General features: G+C 43.4%; 1 protein-coding gene across 1 annotated transcript; it reads left to right on the top strand.

The window, feature by feature from the left end:
- The first annotated feature begins 350 nt into the window (after nucleotides 1-350).
- Nucleotides 351-19,604, top strand: LOC118853833 (zinc finger protein 2 homolog). Its single transcript, XM_036764061.1, has 2 exons — nucleotides 351-455; nucleotides 14,009-19,604. The coding sequence occupies exon 2, from the start codon at nucleotides 14,329-14,331 to the stop codon at nucleotides 15,322-15,324; it is 996 nt and encodes a 331-aa protein (XP_036619956.1). The 5' UTR covers nucleotides 351-455; nucleotides 14,009-14,328; the 3' UTR covers nucleotides 15,325-19,604.
- The last annotated feature ends 1,860 nt before the right edge of the window (nucleotides 19,605-21,464 follow it).

Raw genomic sequence — 21,464 nt, 5'->3', positions numbered from 1 at the left:
CTCCTGAGTGAGGGGGCTACAAACAATGGCTGAGTCACCCCCGCCCTCTGGGCGCTAGCGGGCTGAGGGGGGGGACGGCGAAAAAGACCGCGCACAAACGCGACGGAGGCCGCGAGGGGTCGGGGTGAGGGGGGCGGCTCCCACCAGGGTTGACAAGCGGGGAGGGAGGGCAGCGCGCGGGCGGGGCTCCGAGCAGGAGCTGGGGGGCGGGGCGGGGGCGGGGCGATGGGGGAGTGACGCGACACGCAGCGGGGCGGGGGGACGGGCGACGACCCCTCTGCCTCTCTCATAGGCGGCCTGCGGTTGGGGGGCGGGGCTTCGCTCGCGCTCGGTCGCGCGCGGGTTCTCGCGGTGTTTGGCTCGAGGACGCCCTGGTCGTGGTCGTAGCCGCCGCGGGAGCTCGCTCGGTGTGTCCGGGCCTGAGGAGGGGCCGCCGCCCTCGGGGAGGGGAGGAGGTGAGTCCGAGGGGCCGCGGGAAGGTGAGAGCGTCCTGGGCCGCTCGGGGCTCCCGGCGAAACCTCCCTCGGGCCCGGAGCCCCGCGCCCGCTTCCGAGCCGGGTCTAGGCCCCCGCGCCGCCGCTGGGCGGGGAAACTGAGGTCCACGGGCCGGGACGGGAGGGGCCGCTAGCACCCCGGCCTTACCGAGGAGGAAACTGAGGCATGCTGGCCGTGCCACAGACCCCGGGCAGGTCCCGTTGCCTCCATCTGCCCCAGTTCCCTCGGCTGAGAAATGGGAATCACAGCCCCGACCTCCAGGGGTGGGGAGGGACCAGGAGAGGCGTTCGTGAAGCTTCAGAAACGCCAGTTCTTATCGTGATTGTTACTGTCCTGACCCGAAAGGACCCAGCCCGTTATGTGACAGAAGGGGAAACTGAGGCCCCGGACAGTCACCTTCCTGGATGCTGCTTAATGGCCCAGGTGGGATTCGAGCTCCGGTCTTTTGGCCCGCGGGCCCTCAGTCTCCGAACTTTGCGAGGGAGGAGGAGCAGAGGGGCTCAGTGGACCGCCCCAGGCTGGCCTGGGAGTGGGAGCTCTTGGCCTCTGGCAGGAGCCTAGATCTCCACGCCCCCCCTCCCCCAGAGGTCGATGAAGTAATAAATAAGGGGGGGAGGAGTTGAGACCCGGGTCCAGGGTCAATCCACTGGGCTTCCCGGGTCAGAGCCTCCTGGTGGTATGGGGCAAAGGATCGCAGTGTTTGGCCCCTCACTGACCCTTTTGGATCCTCGCTTTCTTCCTCTGAAAATGGATAGGACTGGACCCCAGAGGAGGAATCTCTCTGCTCCCTGGAGCCCCTGCCCTTGGGTGGGCGGGCTTCCTCCTCCTCCTCCCCTGGGAGTCCAGGCTCAGCCCAGCGTCAGGGCCACCCGCTGCTCCTGATGTCACACTGAGAGAGGAGAGAGAGTGTGCACACACGTGTGTGTATGTATGTTGTGTTAATGTGTATTATATGTATGCCTAAGTGTGTATTGTGTGATCTGTGTATGTATGTGCGCGTGTACACGGATGTGTGTATATATGTTGTGTAAGTATCTGTATTGTGTGTGTGATCGGTGTATGTGTATAATGGGGATACATATGTTGTGGGAAATGTCTATATGTTATATGCGTGCATAAGTATATTGCGTGATTTGTATGTGTATATGTGTGTGCGCACGTGTGCATATACGCTGTGTACGTGTCTGTGTGTCATAGGTATGCATAGGTGTGTTATGTGTGTGTATGTGTGTACACACCTGTTTGTACATATATTGTGGAAATGTCTATGTGTACCATATGTGTGTGCATCTATGCGCATATGTGTGTGTGGTCTATGAGTGTGTACATGCATATGTGTGTGTTGTGTAAATGACTGTGTATTATATGTGTGCCTAAGTATGTATTGTGTGATCTGTGTATGTATGTGTGTATATGCATTGTGTACATAGGTTGTGTAAATGTCTGCATGTATTATGTGCGTGCATAAGTATGTATTTGTATATACACATGTGTGCATGATATATGTATGTGTCTACACACTTTTGTGTGTATGTTTTTGTATAAATGTCTGTGTATTATGTGTATGAGTATGTATATGTGTGTGTATATATTGTGTGATCTCTCTGTGTGTATATATGTGTGTAAATGTATCTGTATTGTGTGTGTGTGTGTGTGTGTGAGAGAGAGAGAGAAAGATCAGCTCTTTCACTTGTGTCTAGTCTGCTTGACCCCATTTGGGTTGGTTGGTTTGTTTGTTTTGGCAAAGATACTGGAGTGGTTTGCCATTTGCTTTTCCAGCTAACTTTACAGATGAGGAAACTGAGACAAACGGTGAAGGATCACCCAGCCAGTGAGTATCTGAGGTAGATTTGAACTCCACACCTGATTCCACACCTGGAGTTCTATTCACCAGAAATCTCCTGGCCCCACCTTATTCTTATATTTTGTGTTGCCTTGTTGTTTTTCTTCTGTAAATTTTAAGCCTGGAGGCAGATTACCACCCTGCCTCCTACCTGGAGGCCTGTAGTACATAATGATGGCTAAGTCTAGTTGGAGATTAAGCACAGATCCTGAAATCCATCATAATATGGATAAATGCATTAGAAAACTGCAAAAGTGCTAGGAGGGGAGGGAAAGCTTCCCTATAATTTCCCAGAACTCCAGGATCCTGGCAGGCCCCTTCATTCCAAACCTCATTTCTCTTTCTCTCCTCTAAAAGGGGAGTAATAATCATGACCATCTTACAGGGCATGAGGATCAAGTAAGCTATCAAAACAGCTTTGCAAACCCCAAAATATTCTCCAGGTGTGAGCTGTTGCTATCCAGGAAGGTTTCCCAGGGAAGGTGGCATTTGGATTGTTAAAAGATGGCTAGGAATTCAGCAGGCAAAAATGTTGGAAGAACCTTCCAGGCATAGGAACCAGCAGGAGCAGAGGCAGGAAACCAGGGAAGCTGAGGGGCTGAATTTGGCTGGAGCCTCATGGGGCTTGAAATGATAGGATGGTGCCAGAATGTGGAGACCCTTGATTGGTCTGGAGGATGTGAAATGACTTCCTGGTGAATGTTGGTGCCACAGAGATATCAAAAAGACTGTAGATTACATTTGAGGAAAGTTGAGTTTGAAGTTCCAGGAAGATGATCCACATGGAGCGTATAGGTTCATAGGGACCTTAAAGACCATTGAGTCCAACCCTCTTGTTTGACATGAGGAAACTGAGGCCTAGAGAGGTCAAAGGATTTGCCTATGGTCACACAGCTAAGTGTCTGAGAAAAGATTCGAACTCAAGCCTGACACTCTCCACTGAGCTATGTGGCTGCCTCGATGTCCTGTAGGCATTTAGAGGGCAAGATCCCAGGAGTCTTGATTAGGACTGAAGGAGAGCAGGGAAGCCACTTAGGAAGATTACGTGCCCATTGCTGGGTTGGAAGAGCCTCCATCAAGTCCAGACTCTTCATGGAAAACAGTCTCCCTCTGCAGCCAACTTGCAAGCAACCACCAACTTGTGCTTTCAAACTTCCAGTGACTGAAGAAGCTTGGGCAGTTTTTAGAAAGCTCCAATTGTTAGGAAGTTTTTCTTAACATTAAACCTAAACTTTGTTTTTTTTCCACCTCTGCTCATTGCTTCTAGTTTTTCACCAGGGCTGAAGGGAACAAATTTGATACCTTTTTGGGGTGACAGTTTTCTCCCTTCAGGTTTCCTCTCCCCCCCAGCCCCCAAACACAACTCTTCTCAGGTCTTCAAGGTAATACTTGAAGCTATAGTGTAACTAAGGTGCCATGGATAGAGAATTTCAGAAAGAAAGAGGTGAACTTAGGAGATAACCTTTGGGACCACTCAGAGGAAGGGGTTGGGAAGAGTATAGGAAGTGAGCAGAGGAAACCAGGAAGGATTCCTTGGAGAGGTAGGACCCAGGCTTGAAAACCCGGGGAAGAGCACATAAATGAGGGAGGGGGTTATCTTCATTTTAATTCGTCAAGCAATAATTAAAAGCCTGTTATTTCCTGGGCAGAAACATCTTACAACATCTTCGGTGTCATGTGTTGTAAGTAGATCGAGGAAGGAGGATGAGTATTAAAAGATAGATTTGACAATTAGAGGAAATTGGTGACTTAAGAGCTCAAGTTTCAGAGAGTGGTGGAAACTGAAGCCAGTAGATTGTTAGAGGTTGAGGGGAGACTGGGGGGTGAGGAAGTATAAAGCTCGAGCCCCAGCCATCTTCTTCAAGAGGTTTGACTCTGTGGAATAGAATGCTAGCAGGAGAGAATTAGGACAGTTACTGGACAGAGCAGCAGAGTCGGAGCACGTGTGTAGAACAGATGCCAGGAAACAGTGGGAAGGGGAGAAGATTCCTGGGAAGCTGACCAAAGGAGGTCTTGGCAAAGAACAAAATCCAGGGCAACGAGAGAGGGATTCACCTTTGGAAGAAGTAAAGGCCCCTCTTCCCTGAGATGGGAAGTAAATAGGATTGGAGAGTACTCCTGAGTCAGGCTTTTCAGAGAAGTCAGCTGGCTGCTAGAGGATTGTCACGGAGGAAGCTAGGAGGAGCGTGTTGCCAAGGATGTAGAGGGCAGGCAGAAGTAGGAAGTTACAGAGGGGCACAGTTGAGGTCAGATTAAAGAAAAACCATGTGGCACTTTGAGCTGTCCAAAGATAGAATCCTCTTCTTGGCCTCTGGGGGCCATACCCACTGGACAAACAGGTTCAGGATGCATTTGGAGGCTTGAGGAAAAGAGCAGTTACCATGGAGAATGATTCAGGGGGTTACCCAGAGTCCAGTGCTAGGGGATGTCCAGTGTAGCCGGGGAACCTCCTTCAAAGTCATACTTTTAAAATAAGTCATAATTGAAGGAAATGCTAAATTTCGCTTAAAGGTTAGTGAATATGAATGTGTCGGGTGTTTTTTTTCCCCATGGAAGTTCACAGACTACCCAAAAATCTGTGGTAGAAAGATTGGCAAGCAACAATGAGGGCCCCAGTGGGCTGATGCCCCCTCAATTTATCATGTATAAAAATCACATCCTTTGTGTGACTTTTACCGGTGGAGCCAGCCTCTTTGGAGGAGAAATTTGGCATCGGGAATTTCCCATGGTTGGCAATTACCCGAGAAGCCCTAAAGAGGGGGGCTTGTAGTATGGCAGTTAGTGAGTTTCGGAAAAGGCAAACTGAGGTCAGGGCTAGGTGTGGAGATAAGTGAACATTCTTTGGAACCAGGAAAGAAGCCCGTACAGGAGGTGATTAGGTTTTACTAGGAATAATCAGGGAAGAAGAGAACATTTCAGAGGGAGTGAGAAGAAAGTAAAGGTAGTCCCAGTGGTGGTGGTGAGGTATCTTCCTATGGGGACACCCCCGACAGCTCTCTGCCAAGTGAGAGCTTAGGATCCTTACTGTGTTCTGTTAGCCCTGAATTTGATCTAATTGTGTAGCTTTCCATTTGCTTCCTTCTTTAGAAAAGGTAGGAGTAACTGAAGGCTGTATTAGCCAGTAGGCCAAAGATGGGATTCACAGCCCTGCCTCTTGACCTCCAGTTTTGTGAGGAGGGCTTAATCTCTCCTTTATGCCCCAGGCAACTCAGCCAGACTCTAAATTACCTAGGAGTTGAGACCTGTGTGGCTGGGGGGAAGGAGGAAGCAATGTGTAAGGCTCATTTTATTTACATTTTTTACCTTGTAGGGGATAAATCCTCCTGAAAGACTGGCCTCTTTGTAACAAAAGAGGAAGCTGGAATTTTGAAGTTCAGAGCAATGCTGAAGGAAGCCAGGGTTGCCTGAGGTATTTGGGAAGTTCAGGGGTGCTGGGTCACTGTAAGGGAATAAAACCCTGGCCCCAGAACTGTTCCAGGGGCCTTTGAGGGTTTGTTTCCTTGGGCTCAGGCCCTGTCTTCCTGGTCACCCACCTCACCATCCCTGCTTTCACCATCTCCTCTCTCTGACCTGGATCCCCTGCCCCTGAGCTTAGCACCATCCTTTCCCAATCTCTTGAAAATAGTGCTTCGAGTGCGCTCACGTTTTCTTAGGTGATCTCTGAGAGTTTTAATAGCACATACTGCTGAGATTAGAGAATTTACAAAATACAGAGGTAAGTAACCTTGCTCTCCAGCGCCAAGCTAGCTCTTGCTTTTTTCTTCTGTCCCCTTTCTTGCATGACTTACAGAACTTCTCTGGGGGTTGCCATCCATCTCCTTTCTGAACTGGTTGTTAAATGAGGTCAGGACCCTCTTCTCTAAAGGCCTCGATTTGATAAGGATGGCGGGTGGCACTTGTAGAATCTGCTTCCCCAGCAGTAGGTCCAAGTGTGGCTGCCCAGGGCCTGCAGCAGGTAACTGTCTCCAGTGGTACCTCTTCCCCTGCCCCACCCCAGAGAGTCCTGGACTCCTTTACTCTTTCGAGTCTGGCCTAGGCCCAGGAAGTAGGTTGCCTACCTCACCTTCCAGTCACTTATTCTTTCAGGAAATATTTTTTAGGCCTCTACAAGGTGAACTCAACTAGATTATCATGTATCATCTTGGCCCCTGGGGAAGATGTCTCCTTTCTGGAGGATTTGTTTATGGTCTACAAGGTAAAAAAAAAAAAATGTAAATAAAATGAGCATTACACATTGCCCCTCCCCCCCCACCCACCCACTTCATCCTTGTAGGAAAACTACCCACACAGATCTCAGATCGTCTCAACTGTAGGTAATTTAGAGCTAGCATTTATAAGGTGCTTCAAGTTTTGTGAAGTGCTGTAGTACATATGTCATCTCTTGAACCTTACAAGGACCCTTTGTGGCAGGTGCTGTTATCTCCCTATTTTATGGATGGGGAAACTGAGGTTGAGAGAGGCAGAATGACTTGCCAGCCAAAATTGCACCATTGTCTAAGGTAGGATTTGAACTCATATCTTCTGTCTTCAATCGGAAATCATTTAGAGATACATAGATATGTTTAAGAGGCAGTGCGGTGGCACCATGGATGGAGTGCTGGCCCTGGAATCAGGAAGCCTCAATCACTTACTAGCCTTGTGACTTTGGGAAGTGTCCTCCTCTTTCAGTCTTACTGTAGAAATGGGGATAGTAATGACATCTACTTCCCAGGGTTGTTATAAGGATCATCAGGCAAGATAATGTTTGTTAGATAAGTGTTAGCTGTTGCTTTTATTTCTTGAAGGGATCTTATGTTCTGTCTCTGGAAATGTGCCCTGGAGCACTGAACTCTTGCTGATGTTGCTTCCTCTGCCTGTTACCATCAGCTTAAAGACACTTTCTAAAAACTGAGGTTGAATGAAGCAAGAGCTGCCCCCTTTCCCTACCCCCCCCCACTTCAGGAAGCCAGAGCTTTGGTTCTGCCCCTTTTGTCAGTCCTGTTGTGTCCGTCCCCAATGGCAGATGCCAGCTGGGCCTCCAGTGCAGTCAGCTCTCCTTTTTCAAGTTTGCTTCATTTAAAAGTCTCTACCAACTCCACCCTTCTCCTGACCCCCTAGGTACTAGTTGATTAGAATCGAGAGTTGCAATTAGAAAAATTCCTCAAACAGTACATGATAATAGAATATTCTTCCCCACAGGATCTGGCAGAATAATCTGCTAAAATATTTCACAAGAAAAGTACTCCAAATGAAACAATGTCACCCATCGCAAGAGCCCTTGGAAGGGCCTGAGATCCCCCTATGGATTCTCCTCTGCTCTTTCCTCTCCCCTCCTCCTTTTCCCCCTTCTCCTCCTCCAAAGCTGCTCTTCTGTGAAGGTCATTATTCAAGAAAACTTACCTTAATCAATTTGGGTTTATTGCTTGCTTTTCACTTGCTAACTAAACTTGCTGCTTCCAAAAGGCTGGGAGGCAGCCTACAAAATGAAACGTCACGCAAAAGAGGACAGTGAAGACTAGACTCTGAACAGTGACGTTCTAGGAGAAAGGCAGCGAAGGGTTTTTAGCAGCCTTGAAGGGCAGTCTCTTGCTGTTGGCCAAGACTGGGTCTGCCCATTACCTTGGAAACTAAAGCAAAGAGGAAAAAGGAAAACTACAAAATTATCACCAACATTACTCTTTCCTGGAACCAAATATAAGGAAGATTTTGTCGTGGCGGTTCTTGTATAAAATATATAAGGAATGTAGTATATGGGGAGTGATCTTCATGGAAGGTGTAGCTGGCCGCTCAGTGGAGTCCAGGAACTCTTCACCTTTCGTGTGCCATGGACCTTTTGGGCACTCCTCTCAACCCCTTCTCTGGAAGCAAGATGTAAAATACATAGGATTACAAAGGAAATCAATTACAGTGAAATAAAGACATCATTTTTCCCCCATCCATGTACTCAAATCCCCTGAAATCTATTGTGGGACCCCAGAGGGCTGGTCCTGGGGTGAGGAAGATCTAGCTAGGTCCTGGCGCTGGCCAGCTCAGAGTCCTTAGTTGTGTGACCTTAGGCCAGTCACAATTTTTCAGTGCCTCAGACCCTTCTCTAAAACTCTTAAGTTGTGAGTGAGTTGCTGTGGTCTGCAGCTGTGAAAGGAGTCATCCCACTTAGAGTTTTGAGCACAGATGAAATCACAAGGCTAGTTGGGGGAGGGGGGGTGGGTTTTGCAAAAAAGACCTCCAGTCTTCTTGAAAAGATGTTTCTCGTCTCCAGCTTCCCTGAAACCTAAGAACATACCATTAAGTTGGAACTCAGTAAACAGGAAGTGGTGGATTTCTAATCTGGGGGGGGGGGGTGGAAACACTGCAAGAGGTCTAATTTAGGGGTAGAGTTTAGTGGTTTTCATTGAATGCAGATTCTTCTGGGCTGTCCTGGAAACCTTTGGTCAGAGCACAGAAAGGGGAGCTGGGGATCATTAAAGTGAGTGAGCAGATTCGTTCTGCTTCTCCCATAGTCACTGTAGTGAGAGCCACAGTGGCTGAAAGAGCAAAGTGCTTCACACGCATTTTAAAGAGTTTCCTTAGAGAAGAAGGTTTTGCTGAGACTGTCACATGACCAGCCAGAGACTACTTCAGCGTGACAACATTGTCAAGCCATGTATTACCACCCACCTGGGACCTGGTCCAAAATACAACCTGTTCGCACATGATGTTTGTGTCCTCCTAGGTCCTCTAGGATGAAGTACCTAGAAGGTGCCTCTCCAGTTTGATGAATGAATAGAATTGAATTTATAGAATAGAATTTCTTGAATAGAATTATTTATGAGTGGTCACTTTCATCTTCAAGAATGCCTACCAGAAAACATTAGTTTTAATATCATAAGAGATGTCTCTTAACTAAAGATTTATTAGAGACAGTAAAACCATGTCATCTAGAAAATGGAGAGTGCTTGCCTTCACATTGGGAGTTCCAGGAGGCCCTAACTGTGCCAGGTCACTTCGATGTGGGGGGTCAGTTAGGTGGCACAGTGGGGTAGGTCTGGAATCAGATCCTGCCTCAGACACCTTTTAGCTGGGTCACTTTGCCTCTGTCCATCTGTTTTTTCAACTGTAAAAATGAGAGTAGTAATAACACCTGCCCCACAGAGTTAGAAGGATCAAATGAAACAATTGTAAAGCGCTTAGCGTGGTGCCTGTTTTTATACCACTTAACACTGAATCTCTCAAGACCATTTTCCTTCCAACACCAGTCTTAGGCTTGTATTGTGATAGAGGCTCAGGAGACACGGTGATTAGGGGCGCCATTGCCTCCTAAAGCATCGAGAAACCATGGAGGGGACAAACACTTTTAAAGAGTGTGTTTATTGAGTGACCCAACTCAGGAGCATCACCCTGAGGGTATCCTCTGGGAGCAGAATGGAAGGAAGACAGCACTAGACAAAGGATAGCATAGGACTAGGCTGGGTCATCAGAGGGAAAATCTGTGATGATGTCAGTTAAGAAAGTCACCATCTGTTGGCGTTACCCAGTCCACTTCCTACGGAGTCAATCAGAAAACACATTTCCTAAGCACCTACGTGCCAGGTACTGCTAAGGCATGGAGAGTCACCGTTTCTGAGAGAAGGGAATCCCAAGGCTAACTGAGCTAACCTGAACCTTGAATGTAGCCAGACAACAGCTCTGTTGCCATCTTTGAGGGGCCCCACATTGGGGGGAGACTTGGAGCATCTTTAAGCAAAGGCAGGAGCACCATTCTCAGATGTGTTATAGTCCAGGATGGGTTCCAGGAGAAGGCTGCTTAGGGCTATTCTAATTCCGAAGTGCTGGAAGCTCAGTGAACTAGGGATCCCAATGGGAAAAGACTAGTTCGCTGTCAATAGGTATCACTGAGGCTTGATGGATTGGGATGGCGGGCTGAAATTTGATTTTCTGTGGTTATGTGCCTGGTTGAGAAGAAACAGTGACAAATTTAGCATAATAGGGATGGATGTATCCTCGTGTGCTGCTTCCCATTTGGAAGGTGAGAAAGAGGATAGCCTTTGGTTAATGATCAAAGGGAATGGAAAAAGCAGAAGTTGTGTATGTCTTAGAGCTATATCATGGCCTGCCTGGTGCAGAAGCATCAGTGATAGCATGGGCACTGAGACTCTGTATACCAGCTTGTGTTCTGCCAATAGCTGAACAGTAGAGAAGTGGGTAACATGCTTTATGGATACCATTATTCTCTTCTCCCCCTCCCCGCCATGTTTGGTGCCATAGTCGAGAACTACCCTTCGTTCCTGATCATCTGCTCTACTTCCTGGGCTGACTTCTCCCTCCCCATCTGTCTTCTGAGTCTTTTCAAATCTACCCAAATCCAGGGTGCATATGACTCCATGCCTGGATTTCCTCAACTTCTCATACTCTTGAGAGGCAGTACTTCCTTCCAGAATTCCAATCATTTCTACCCCAGAAACCCATTTTTTGGGGAGGGGGGAAGGCAGGGCAATTGAGGTTAAGTGACTTGCCCAGGGTCACACAGATAAGAGTAAGTGTGTCATATCTGAGGCTGGATTTGAACTCAGGTCTTGACTCCAGGGCCAGTGCTCTACTCACTGCACCACCTAGCTGTCCCCAGAAACTCATTTTTGAAAACATTGCCCTACTGTTTTGAAGAAACTGGTAGATGTAACTATTAAGGCACTGTGGGTTTTCTTTAAAAGATACTGTAGATACTTTATTATAAACTGAAGAGGTATGAGCACTAGAGAAAAGAAAGCCCAAATTTCAGAAAAGGAACAAGGTGGAGCCTGCAAAATGTTGTCCACTGAACTTCATCTGTATTGCTGTACTCTAGAGTCTAGTCTTTTAACAGAATGATTTATAAGTGGCTTTAGGGAGAAAAAATGTCATTTCTCAGTATCAGCCTAGCCCAAGGGTCTGAATCAAATCATAGAAAAGTTAGATATACTAGGCATCTACAGAATCAACAGCTGTGCCTGCCATATTTACAGAAATTGTCTTACCATATACTATAAGGCATAAAAACTTCACAGGTGCCAAAAATAGAAATAATGGCCTTTGAACAAGGGATTAAAAATGAGTTGGAGACCACCCTAATCCTAAAAACAATCTGGGTCAAAGAACATCAGAGAAACAACAGAGATTTCAACAAAGAAAATGATAACAGTGAGACAACATACCACACATTGGTATACTGTCACAGCCATGAACTGTTCTAGCCCGGAAAAGCCAATAGGCATGATCAAACAGTCACCAAACCTGATGCCCTTTGGCCCAATTATGCTGTTTAGGCCTATACGTACCTTGAAAGATGAGAGAAAACCACATGTATACAAAAGGCCTTGTAGCAGCTCTTTTTTATTTTAGCAAAGAACTGTAATCAAAAGAGGAAAGGGAGAGAACAGTTGGGGAATGGTTGAGCAAATAATAGTATGAGTGTAGTGACATATAATTCTGTAAAAGTTGAGAACAGGGATGGTTTCAAAGAAATCTGGGAAGACTTGAATGAATTGGTTCAGAGTGAAATGAGCAGAACCAGGAGAGTATTTTATACAGGAACAACAGTATAAAAAAAATCAGCTTGGGAAGGACTTTGGAATTCTGGTCAGGGCAGTGACTACCCCTGCTTCAGATGAACAAAGGTGACACATGCTACCCACCCCCTGACAGAGGGATGACCCAAGGTGCCAAATGTGACATGCATTTTTGTACATGGCAAAGGTGTGGATTTGTTTTATTTGGCATGCTTACTTGTTAAAAAGTATGATTGGTTTTGTTTTATAGATTTGGTGGGGGAAGGGATGATGCTGACAACAATGTTGTATTCCCCCCCACCCACCCAAAAGAGGGCCATTTAAGCGTGTTTTAAAATATACAATTGGTAAGGTTCAGAGGGCAACAAAGACAAAACAATTTTGAAAGTAACATTTCTCTCCCCTTCCCCATCAACATTGAATGTATTTTCTTTTCCAAACAAAATTCTAACAATAGAAATTTAGAGTTTCGTATATAATCCTTTTCCTCTTTTAATTTACATGTGGGAACATTATCTTTTTGGGTGTTTGTAAAAGTCAGGATTAAAACATTAAAAATGGGGAAGAAATCATTGATAATTTTATAATTTTACCATATGCTAGGCACTGCCAAGTGTTAGCAATAAAAAAAAAGGAAAAGAAGACTGCCCTCAAGAAGCATTCATTTTAATGGGGTAAATAAACGATGTGGTAAATATTTAGGTACATACATGGACATACATAATTTATACACGTATGTGAGCACCTCAAGGAGAAGGTAATCTGAAAAAGGAAGGCATTACCTGTGTAGGGACTGAGGAAGGCCCTTCTGCAGAAGGTAGAATTTGAGCTGAGCTTTAAAGGGAGCCAGACAAACTTAAAGGTAGAGGGGAAAGGATAGGGAGATGGGAAATGGAGTGTCACGTAAGAGGAAAATGCAAGTGGGATGCTAGGATTGTCGGGCCCGGGGAGGTGGGTGTGAATAAGGTATGGTTTTAGAAGACTGGGAAAGTGCCCAATTATGAAAAATGTCAAACAGGACTTTTCTGTTGATAGAGATAACAGGGACCCGCTGAAGTTCTGTGACTTGGTCAGGCCTGAGATTTAGAAAAATCGCCTCAGCATCCACGTAGAGCATGGATTAGAATGGAGATTGGGGGGTTGATGAGAGTTCAGGAGAGGTCTAGTATGGTTGTATGATATGGTATGTAGATATAGTATGACAGCTATTGGGGATAGTTGGGCCCAGTTGAGATGAGATACTTGTAGAGGTCTCTAGGGTTGGCAAATAAGTAAAGAATAAAGGATGTGGAAACAATGAGAATAGGCAGATTTTTTTTAGAAGTTTAGTTGAAAGGGAGGAGAGATAGGTGATGATAGCTTGAGGCAATAGTATGGTCAATTGAGAGTGTTTTAGGGCCAGAGGACAACTGAGTACATTTGTGTCAGAGATTAAACCAGTAGATCAGGAGAGAGTGAAGAGTAGTTAGATGGAGAGGCTAGTTGTTGGGGCTGGCTGAGGAGAGGAGAGAATCAAAAGTACAAATCTAGTTGTGAGCTTTGTTCAAGAGAAAGACCCCTTGAGTACGTTTTTTCATCTTCCAAAGGAGAGTTTTGTACTAGATGATATTTTATGAGGTCTAATGTTGTATGTGTGCATCTTTCTGATTTTAGACAGCTGTACTGGTAGCTTTCCTTGATAATGAGCCGAAAAAAGCCTTCCGGGAACTTCTACCTATTTTTCTAGCTATGTTCTTTAGAACTGTACAGAAAAAAGCATATTTCCTTTGTTATATGTATTTTTATTTAGTGGAAAGAGTACTGGACTTCAAGTCACAAGTCCAATTTAGTTTATGTCCCATACTTTACACTTATTAATAATGTGACTTTGGGCACATACATTTTGCTAAAATTGTTAAAGCACTCCAAACCTGTTCCCTCAATTTAAAATAACAATAATTAAATAATTGTTTTAATCTGAGGCATTTTATACACTGTATATTACTAATTTACATTTGTATAGTGCTTTAAGGTTTGAGAAGTTTTCTCACAGCAGCCCTGTAAAACACAATATTGCATTGCTATTTCTCCTGCCCTTTGAAGTACGAGTTATTTTTCTTTATATATGAGACAGAAGAAGGCTCCATGTACAACTAGAGAACAGTGGACATTGACTTTTTCTCTCTTTCAGATTTGGAGATTAGACTGGAAACCAAGGAGCCCACTTCAAGTTTGGCATTTCTCTGAAAGAATCAGACTTCCCTGTGTCTCCAAATTGGAAGTAAGCCTTGGGTCATAGAGGCAGCAGCACAACAGGAAAAACACATTTGGCAAATAAGTCAGCCAAAGGAAGCCTATTTGAAGATAAGAAATAAAGTAGAATCTTCAATAGCCAGTCCTTCATCTACAACGCAAAGTATCTTTTACAGACAGTCTCCACAGATGTGATACACAGAAAGAACTCTAGACTATTTAAACAGTTAAAAGAAATACAGCAGAATCAGCTCAAAAATGATATTTTCTAAGTATAACGATTGTGGGAAATCCTTCAGTTATAATTCAGACCTTATTGACTATCATAGTCTAAATACTGAAAAGAAACCTTTTGAATGTGGGAAGGCCTTCCAATGGAGAACTCAGCTTACTCAACATCAGAAAATTCATACTAAAGAGAAACATTATGAATGTGATGAATGTGGAAAGGCCTTCTACAAGAGGACACAGCTTACTCAACATTGGAGAATTCATACTGGAGAGAAACCTTATGAATGTACTGAATGTGGAAAGACCTTTCGACAGAGTGCCCATCTTACTCGCCATCAAAGAATTCATACTGGAGAGAAACCTTATGAATGTAGTGAATGTGGAAGGGCCTTCAACCACAGCTCATCCCTTGCTTCGCATCAGAGAATTCATACTGGTGAGAAACCTTATGAGTGCAGTGAATGTGGGAGGGCCTTCAACCACAGTGCATCTCTTGCTGCCCATCAGAGAATACATACTGGAGAGAAACCTTATGAATGTAATGAATGTGGCAAGGCCTTCCGCCAGAGCACGGAACTCACTCGACATCAGAAAGTTCATACAGGAGAGATATATGTATGTAACGAATGTGGAAAGGCCTTCCACCAGAACTCACAACTTATTTGCCACCAGAGAATTCATACTGGAGAGAAACCTTATGAATGCAATGAATGTGGGAAGACCTTCAACTACAACTCATCCCTTGCTGCCCATCAGAGAATTCATACTGGAGAGAAACCTCATGCATGTCGTGAATGTGGTAAGGCCTTTTGCAAGAGGACACATCTTATTCAACATGAGAGAATTCATACTGGAGAGAAACCTTATGAATGTCATGAATGTGGCATGTGCTTCCGCCAGAGTGCCCAGCTTAGTCGCCATCAGAAAATTCATACTGGAGAGAAACCTTTTGAATGTAGTGAATGTGGGAGGTGCTTCCGCTTGAGTGCTGGTCTAACCAGACATCAGAGGCTACATAATTGAGAGAAACTTTGAGGGAGACTTGTGCCACAGCAAACACCTTATTCAACACCAGTTCTTAGTGAACAAAAAAACCTGATGACTGGCATAGGGCTATTTTCCCCTTTAAAATTTATTGATACATCTTTTCACAATAGATCTATCCTGACAAATACCTAAATACCCTTATAACACATTCTCAAAAGTTTTTCACTTGTTAACAAAAGGAGAGATTTATGCTTATATTTTATATATTATTTTACTAACATTGACTACTGTATTTGACAAGGGTTTTGTTTTCCTCTGAGTGCTGATTTTATTTACGTCATTGAGTTATTTATGTCTGTTGGTGCTTTGACTCAACTTTCCTTACTCTGCCAGTTTTCAAGCACATCTTCCCAAGTTTCTTCCACTTAATCTTTGTCATCCCTTGCAGCCCAGTGATATCCTGCAATATTTGTATACTAGTTTGTTCAATCATTCCCTGATCACTGGGGATATATTTTGTTTCTAGCTTTTGTTACCGCATGTGATGTAGCTCAGAACTTGTTTATTCAGATTGGTCCTATCGGTATATCCCCTGAGGGTGGTTCCAGTATTGGAATCTGTGGGTTAAGGAGATATTAACAGTTTAGGAAATTTCTTATTAATTCCTCATTTTTTGTTGTGGTTGAGCTCATTGACAGCTCCATGAAACATGCTTGTCTTTTTGTAACCTCTCTAACAATGAGTTAGTTGCGCTGTCTTCTCTAACTTGATATGTGAAAGGTAATTCTTTGGATAGTTTTCATTTCAGTTTGCCTGATCACAAGGGTCTCTTGAACATTTTTTTTCAAGTACTTGAGCATTTGTATTTCTTTTGAAAGATTTTCATATATTTTGACCACTTGTCTTTTGGGAACAAGTGTTAACCTATAAACTTATGGCAGTTGCCGTTTGGTTTTAAATGTTAGACTGCTCTTAGAGATATTTAATGGAAAGACTTTTCACCCAGGATCTTTTCTTTTGAGTCTAGCTGCAGTAATTTTATTTATGCAAATCTTTTAAACTTTACATAATCCTAATTGTGGTTTTTTTTTTCCTTTTGTGACCTATCCTGTAAATGATAATTTCCCTCTTTCCATAGTTGTGAAATAAGTAGGCTTCAGTTCTCCTTTAGTTTAGTTTTTTTTAATGGTGTGACTTTTTATGTTTGGATGATATCCACTGGGAGTTTTTTGTGGAATGTGGCATAATATGCTTATCGAAACTTTGTTTTAAACCATACTACTTTCCATTTTTCTCAATAGTTTATGTACTTTTTAGTTTACCAAATTTTACTGTGTACATTTTTTCCTAAGTATTACTTATCTACTTTGTCTCATTGATCTGCTTTTCTATATTTTGTCCAGCACCGGATTGTTTTGAGAATTACTGCTTTGATATGGACATAGATCCTTCAGATATTTGCTTTATATACTTTGAGATTTGGTAGTACCAATCCACCTTTAATCCTATTCTTTTTCATTAATGTTCCTTTTCACAATGATTGCATTTATAAAATTTTTCTTTCCACTGTGGACAGATATTGATATTATGGTTTTCATAGAGAAGCCTAGAGGCTGGATGGAAAAAAAAAATTGTATTTGTAAAGTAGCTGGATACAAAAGAAATTCACTGAATTCATCAGCTTTTATGTATGTTAATAAAAGTCAGGAGAAGGGATTGGAAGCAGAATTCTATTTAAGATCAAATAAATAGGGATTAACCTATAAAGACACACACACAGAGGACTAAAAATAGAACTACAAGACTTTTTACAGGAATAAAAGAAGATCTGGATGATTGCAGAGAAATGCAGCGTTCTTGAATAGACTGTGCCAATATAATAGTAATGTTAATAACCAAATTTCAGAGTTGATGACATACCAGGATATTTAAGGGATACTTATAGAATTAGACAAAATTCATTTGCAAGACAAAAGGTCAAGAATACCAAGGAATATCTGAAAAATAATAAAAATGTAACATTGGGTATTACATGCCATTTAGGAAAATTCGTTGACACCTGCATGGAAATTGAACTCTGGCAGTTGACAAACATCTATGGTGACATTTCTATCTAGAAGAACCTTCCTATACTATAGACTGAAAGAGGAATTATGATGAACTTCATGATTTGTTTCCTAGAAACGAATGCAGATTGCATGATACCTGAACCTTTGGGGAACTTATACAACGTGGGCTTCTGAGAGTGAGTGAGTGAATGGTTAGAGGATATTGCTTATTGATTTAATGATTTTGATTTATTTTCTTGGCCTCTCTCTACTCTATATTGGTTCATCCTATGTTATACTCCTATTTCACTGTAGCTGTTATATGTCTTGTTGATTTTTTGGTTATGTTTAGACTATGAGATTAGAATTCAGAGGAATTTTAGTTCTGTAAGTCTCAGTAAGACCTTGGGGAGTCATAGAACCTGTCTGTGCCTCATTTTCTTCATTTGTATAATGAATAGATTGGGTTACATAACCTAGGAGTTTCTTTCCAGCTGTAAATCTATGATCCTGTGAATGAGATATGGGGCTGGAAACTCAGGAAGAGAAGAAAAGTGGTGAAAACTTTAAATATATTGAAACGTTGAATAAGGACAAAGGATGCATCTTCTACTAATTAATCACATGCTCTGTTCTAGCTTCAGACCAACTAGGTGCTAGCTAATGTTGACCTAAAGCTATATTTAACCAAGTTCATATAGTTTGCTGTTTATTAAAATAATTGAATAGCCTCAATGCCATTGTGTAGAGTAGAATGCATTGGGCCAGGTTGCAACTTCCCTGTTTCACCCTGGAGTTAGGCATTCAATTCTACCTACTACTGGGTTAGCAATAGTCTCACTAACAAGAGAAGGCCAGATTGGTACTAGAAATTACTGCTATGATAAACCATCCACTCAGAATGGGTTCTAGCAGCAGGCTACTTACAGCAGTATATAGAGAAGATATTTGGAAGGTCCAGTGTTGTTCTGAGGAGCACATCTGAACACTGGCTACCATCGAGGGACTTTATGGGAGCGATGGGAAAAGTGGCAGAAGTGGCTCAAGGGTGATGGGGTTGGATTTTTCTTGAAAGTTCTAATTGTTTTCCTCCACTTAAAAGGGGCAATTCCTCGCCCACCCAAAATGTCAGTAACCACAGGCCTCTGATACCCTTTGCCTAGTAAGAAGATAAATTGAATGGCATGAAAATTCAGATTCTCAACTTTACCCAGGAGCAAAGCAAGATTAAAAGAATTTAGGCTGAGAAAAATCATGAAAGATTAGTCTGTAATTTAACGGTACCATGAAAGTACCTTCTTCCTGTCAGAAGAAAGGTTAAAAAATATTTAGGACTCTGCAAGGTGGCAGAAAACGAAGAAGATGAAGTTTATCTCGAAAACCAACTCAGAAATTGTTACAAATGCCAAATTTCTGTGATGTTCTTTTTCTTGTCTCTCTTGGTTACATCATGTGTTTTCATAGCTCCTTGGGCCAGTAGCATTTCTCCTAGCAACACCATCCTGATTCTCCTGAAAATGACGTTCTCTTATTCCCCGAGCCACAGAGCCTACTTCTAAGTGATGCCAGGACTGGCTGCCAGAGGCCTTTAGATAACCAGGGCAGCAGCCATCGGGATAGCTCTCTGGGACCTGATAGGGCTTGCCAATTGCTATAATTTCTCCTCTCTTTATGTTTTGTATAAATGGCGGTGGCAGCCTTAGTGCTATCAAAAGCATGTACTTCTCTAATGGTCTATTACAGCTGTAAGACATGAGAGTGGAATGCCAAGGAGTGACTCTGTTTACCTTTTGTATAGTAGACACAGATTGCATGTCTCACGGTCCCCTTAAGTGTCTGTTTCCCAGGAATCTCTTAGGTCATGGCTTCCCCACCAGAAATAGGGAAAGCATGAGCCACTTGGCCTGACCTGTGTCTTTCTGCAGCTGTCCTGTGCAAGGCAAGCCACAGAGCTCAGGATCCAGGTTCCCTGTACTCTTGGACCCTGTGGAAACTAGCTTCAGAGAAAAAAAATGATTTAGAACAAACTCACCTTTGTCAGTATTGTCTACGCGTCCCATCTCATTAGTGGGTGTGGAAGCAGAGTGGTCCTGAGTCATTCTGCATGCTTGGAGATTGGTCAGGCTGCTGGACCACATTTCTGCGTGGCATTGTCAGTGGGGCTAATTATGCCTCGGGTGCTGCTTCAGCACCTGCAGGAAGCTGCATTCACTGTTGATGGAACTGCTGATCGATACCTAGTCCTGCCTGCAATAAACCATACTTCATGCAGTAACTTGGTCTTGCGTAGTTACTTCCTGAATTGTTCCCTGAACTCAGGTAATGATGGGCTACCCTGGCTTGGCGTCCTCAGAGCTCAGAATAAGCATCCTGCTCTGGTACATACTAGCTTTGGGGCTTCTGCTAGGGCCCTTCACCCCTGAGGGATGTGGCCTTATCTATGAGATGATGATGCAGTGGTCATGACAAATGAAATAGTGCACACAGAACACTTCATGATTCTCAAAAGATTCTAGAAATAATAATCTAGTGCTAGCCTAGACCTTTTGGCCACATGACAGGAACCAGGGCCATTGAGTGAAAGGAGCATCAAACAGAGAGGCTAATTCAGGTACAGTGATAGGAAACAATTAGAGCTGTCTTCAGAGGTGACAGGCCTCCCCTCTGGAAGTCTTCAAGCAAAGGTCACATACAGCAGGGATTCACTTGGGTGAGGGACTTGATGACTGCCCAGGGCCCTTACAGTTCGGTTTCTGTGATTGGCCAGTGATGTTATTTACATTAGTCCCTCTAGACATCTCTCTTACTCTGCCATCTGTCCCTCAAACTACTGCTAAGGTTCTCTGCTAGGACTTAGCTTTTGACTGCTTTGATATTTAAAAGTTTTCCCAATCCACATTTCCAGGATTCAACATATCCATGTTCTTTGCTCATTTGTGTTCTTTTCCTGGAATTTCCTCTCCATGTTTCCACATGTATGTTTTTACAGATACTTTAAGACCAAACATCACCACAAGATACCTTTGGAGTTTACAAAATGCAAGCAATCACAAATGAGTAATTTCTCCTTATAATATGATTAATGTAATAATTCTCAGTACAAAAAAATTAAAAGATCATTGCATCTCTTGACCCACAGATCTAGACTTCTAGTGTAAGAAAAGGCTAATTATATTACGATAATAATGAAATTTAAAACATTTCGACTGTAACCGATTTGTGAATCCACCAGTAGTGAGTTTCCATATACATGACACGCATAGGAAGTTCATTAAGATTCTTAGTGGGGAATAATTCATGTGCACCAGTGTCCAATTTGGATGGTGCAATAAAATCCGTGCAGAATACTGTATCGGTTTAGGGAAAAAAAGGATTCAAAGCAATGGCATTTTCTTAGGTGTGATAAAGTCTCCAAAAATTCACATTAATGACCTTGCAGGTTTTTTTTTTAAAGTTCTTTAAAGAAGTTTCAGCATTGTCGAAGATTTTAAAAATTGACTTCTACCTTATCTTAACCTTATTTTGGCTTCCCAATTTGGTGCTTCAGAGAATTTTCTGAAACAGTTTCAAGTACAACAGTGGAATGAAGCATTATAAAGTATCCAGAGCTGCTTGGTAGCACTGTGGGTAGAGTGCCAGCCCTGGAGTCAGCAACTTGAATTCAAATTTGACCTGTGTGACTACGAGCAAGTCACTTAACCCTGACTGCCAAAAACTAAAGTATGTATGTATAGACATACATTTATATATGCAACTTGATTACTTGCACCCAAATATTTTCACCACTTTACCCAAAGCCAAATAGCTTAATCATCCAAAGATAAGACATCTTAAAGCTAGTGTCCAGGTGACATTCGAAGTCCTTCGTAACTTAGACACTCCATCTCCCAGCTCCAGGCATTCTCTCTAGCTGTTTCCATGACTGGAACACTCTCACTTTTCATCTCTACCTCTTGGCTTCCTTCATGTCCTCACTAAAGTCTCACTGCCTACCAGAAGCCATTCTTAATTCCTTTGTTAATTATTTCCTTTTTATCCTGGATATAACTTAGGTGTACATAGTTATGTGCATACTGTCTCTCCCACTGAATTGTGAACTGCTTGAGGACAGAGACTGTCTTGCCTTTC

This window comes from Trichosurus vulpecula, chromosome 1, assembly GCF_011100635.1.
Source record: "Trichosurus vulpecula isolate mTriVul1 chromosome 1, mTriVul1.pri, whole genome shotgun sequence".
In the NCBI taxonomy this organism is placed as follows: Eukaryota; Metazoa; Chordata; class Mammalia; order Diprotodontia; family Phalangeridae; genus Trichosurus; species Trichosurus vulpecula.
Note: the sequence above shows the minus strand (reverse complement) of the source record. Positions and strands in the feature narration are given on the sequence as shown.

What these genes read in the sequence shown, in the direction of transcription:
- LOC118853833 (XM_036764061.1), top strand. Translation starts at nt 14,329, where the DNA reads ATGATATTTTCTAAGTATAACGATTGTGGGAAATCCTTCAGTTATAAT.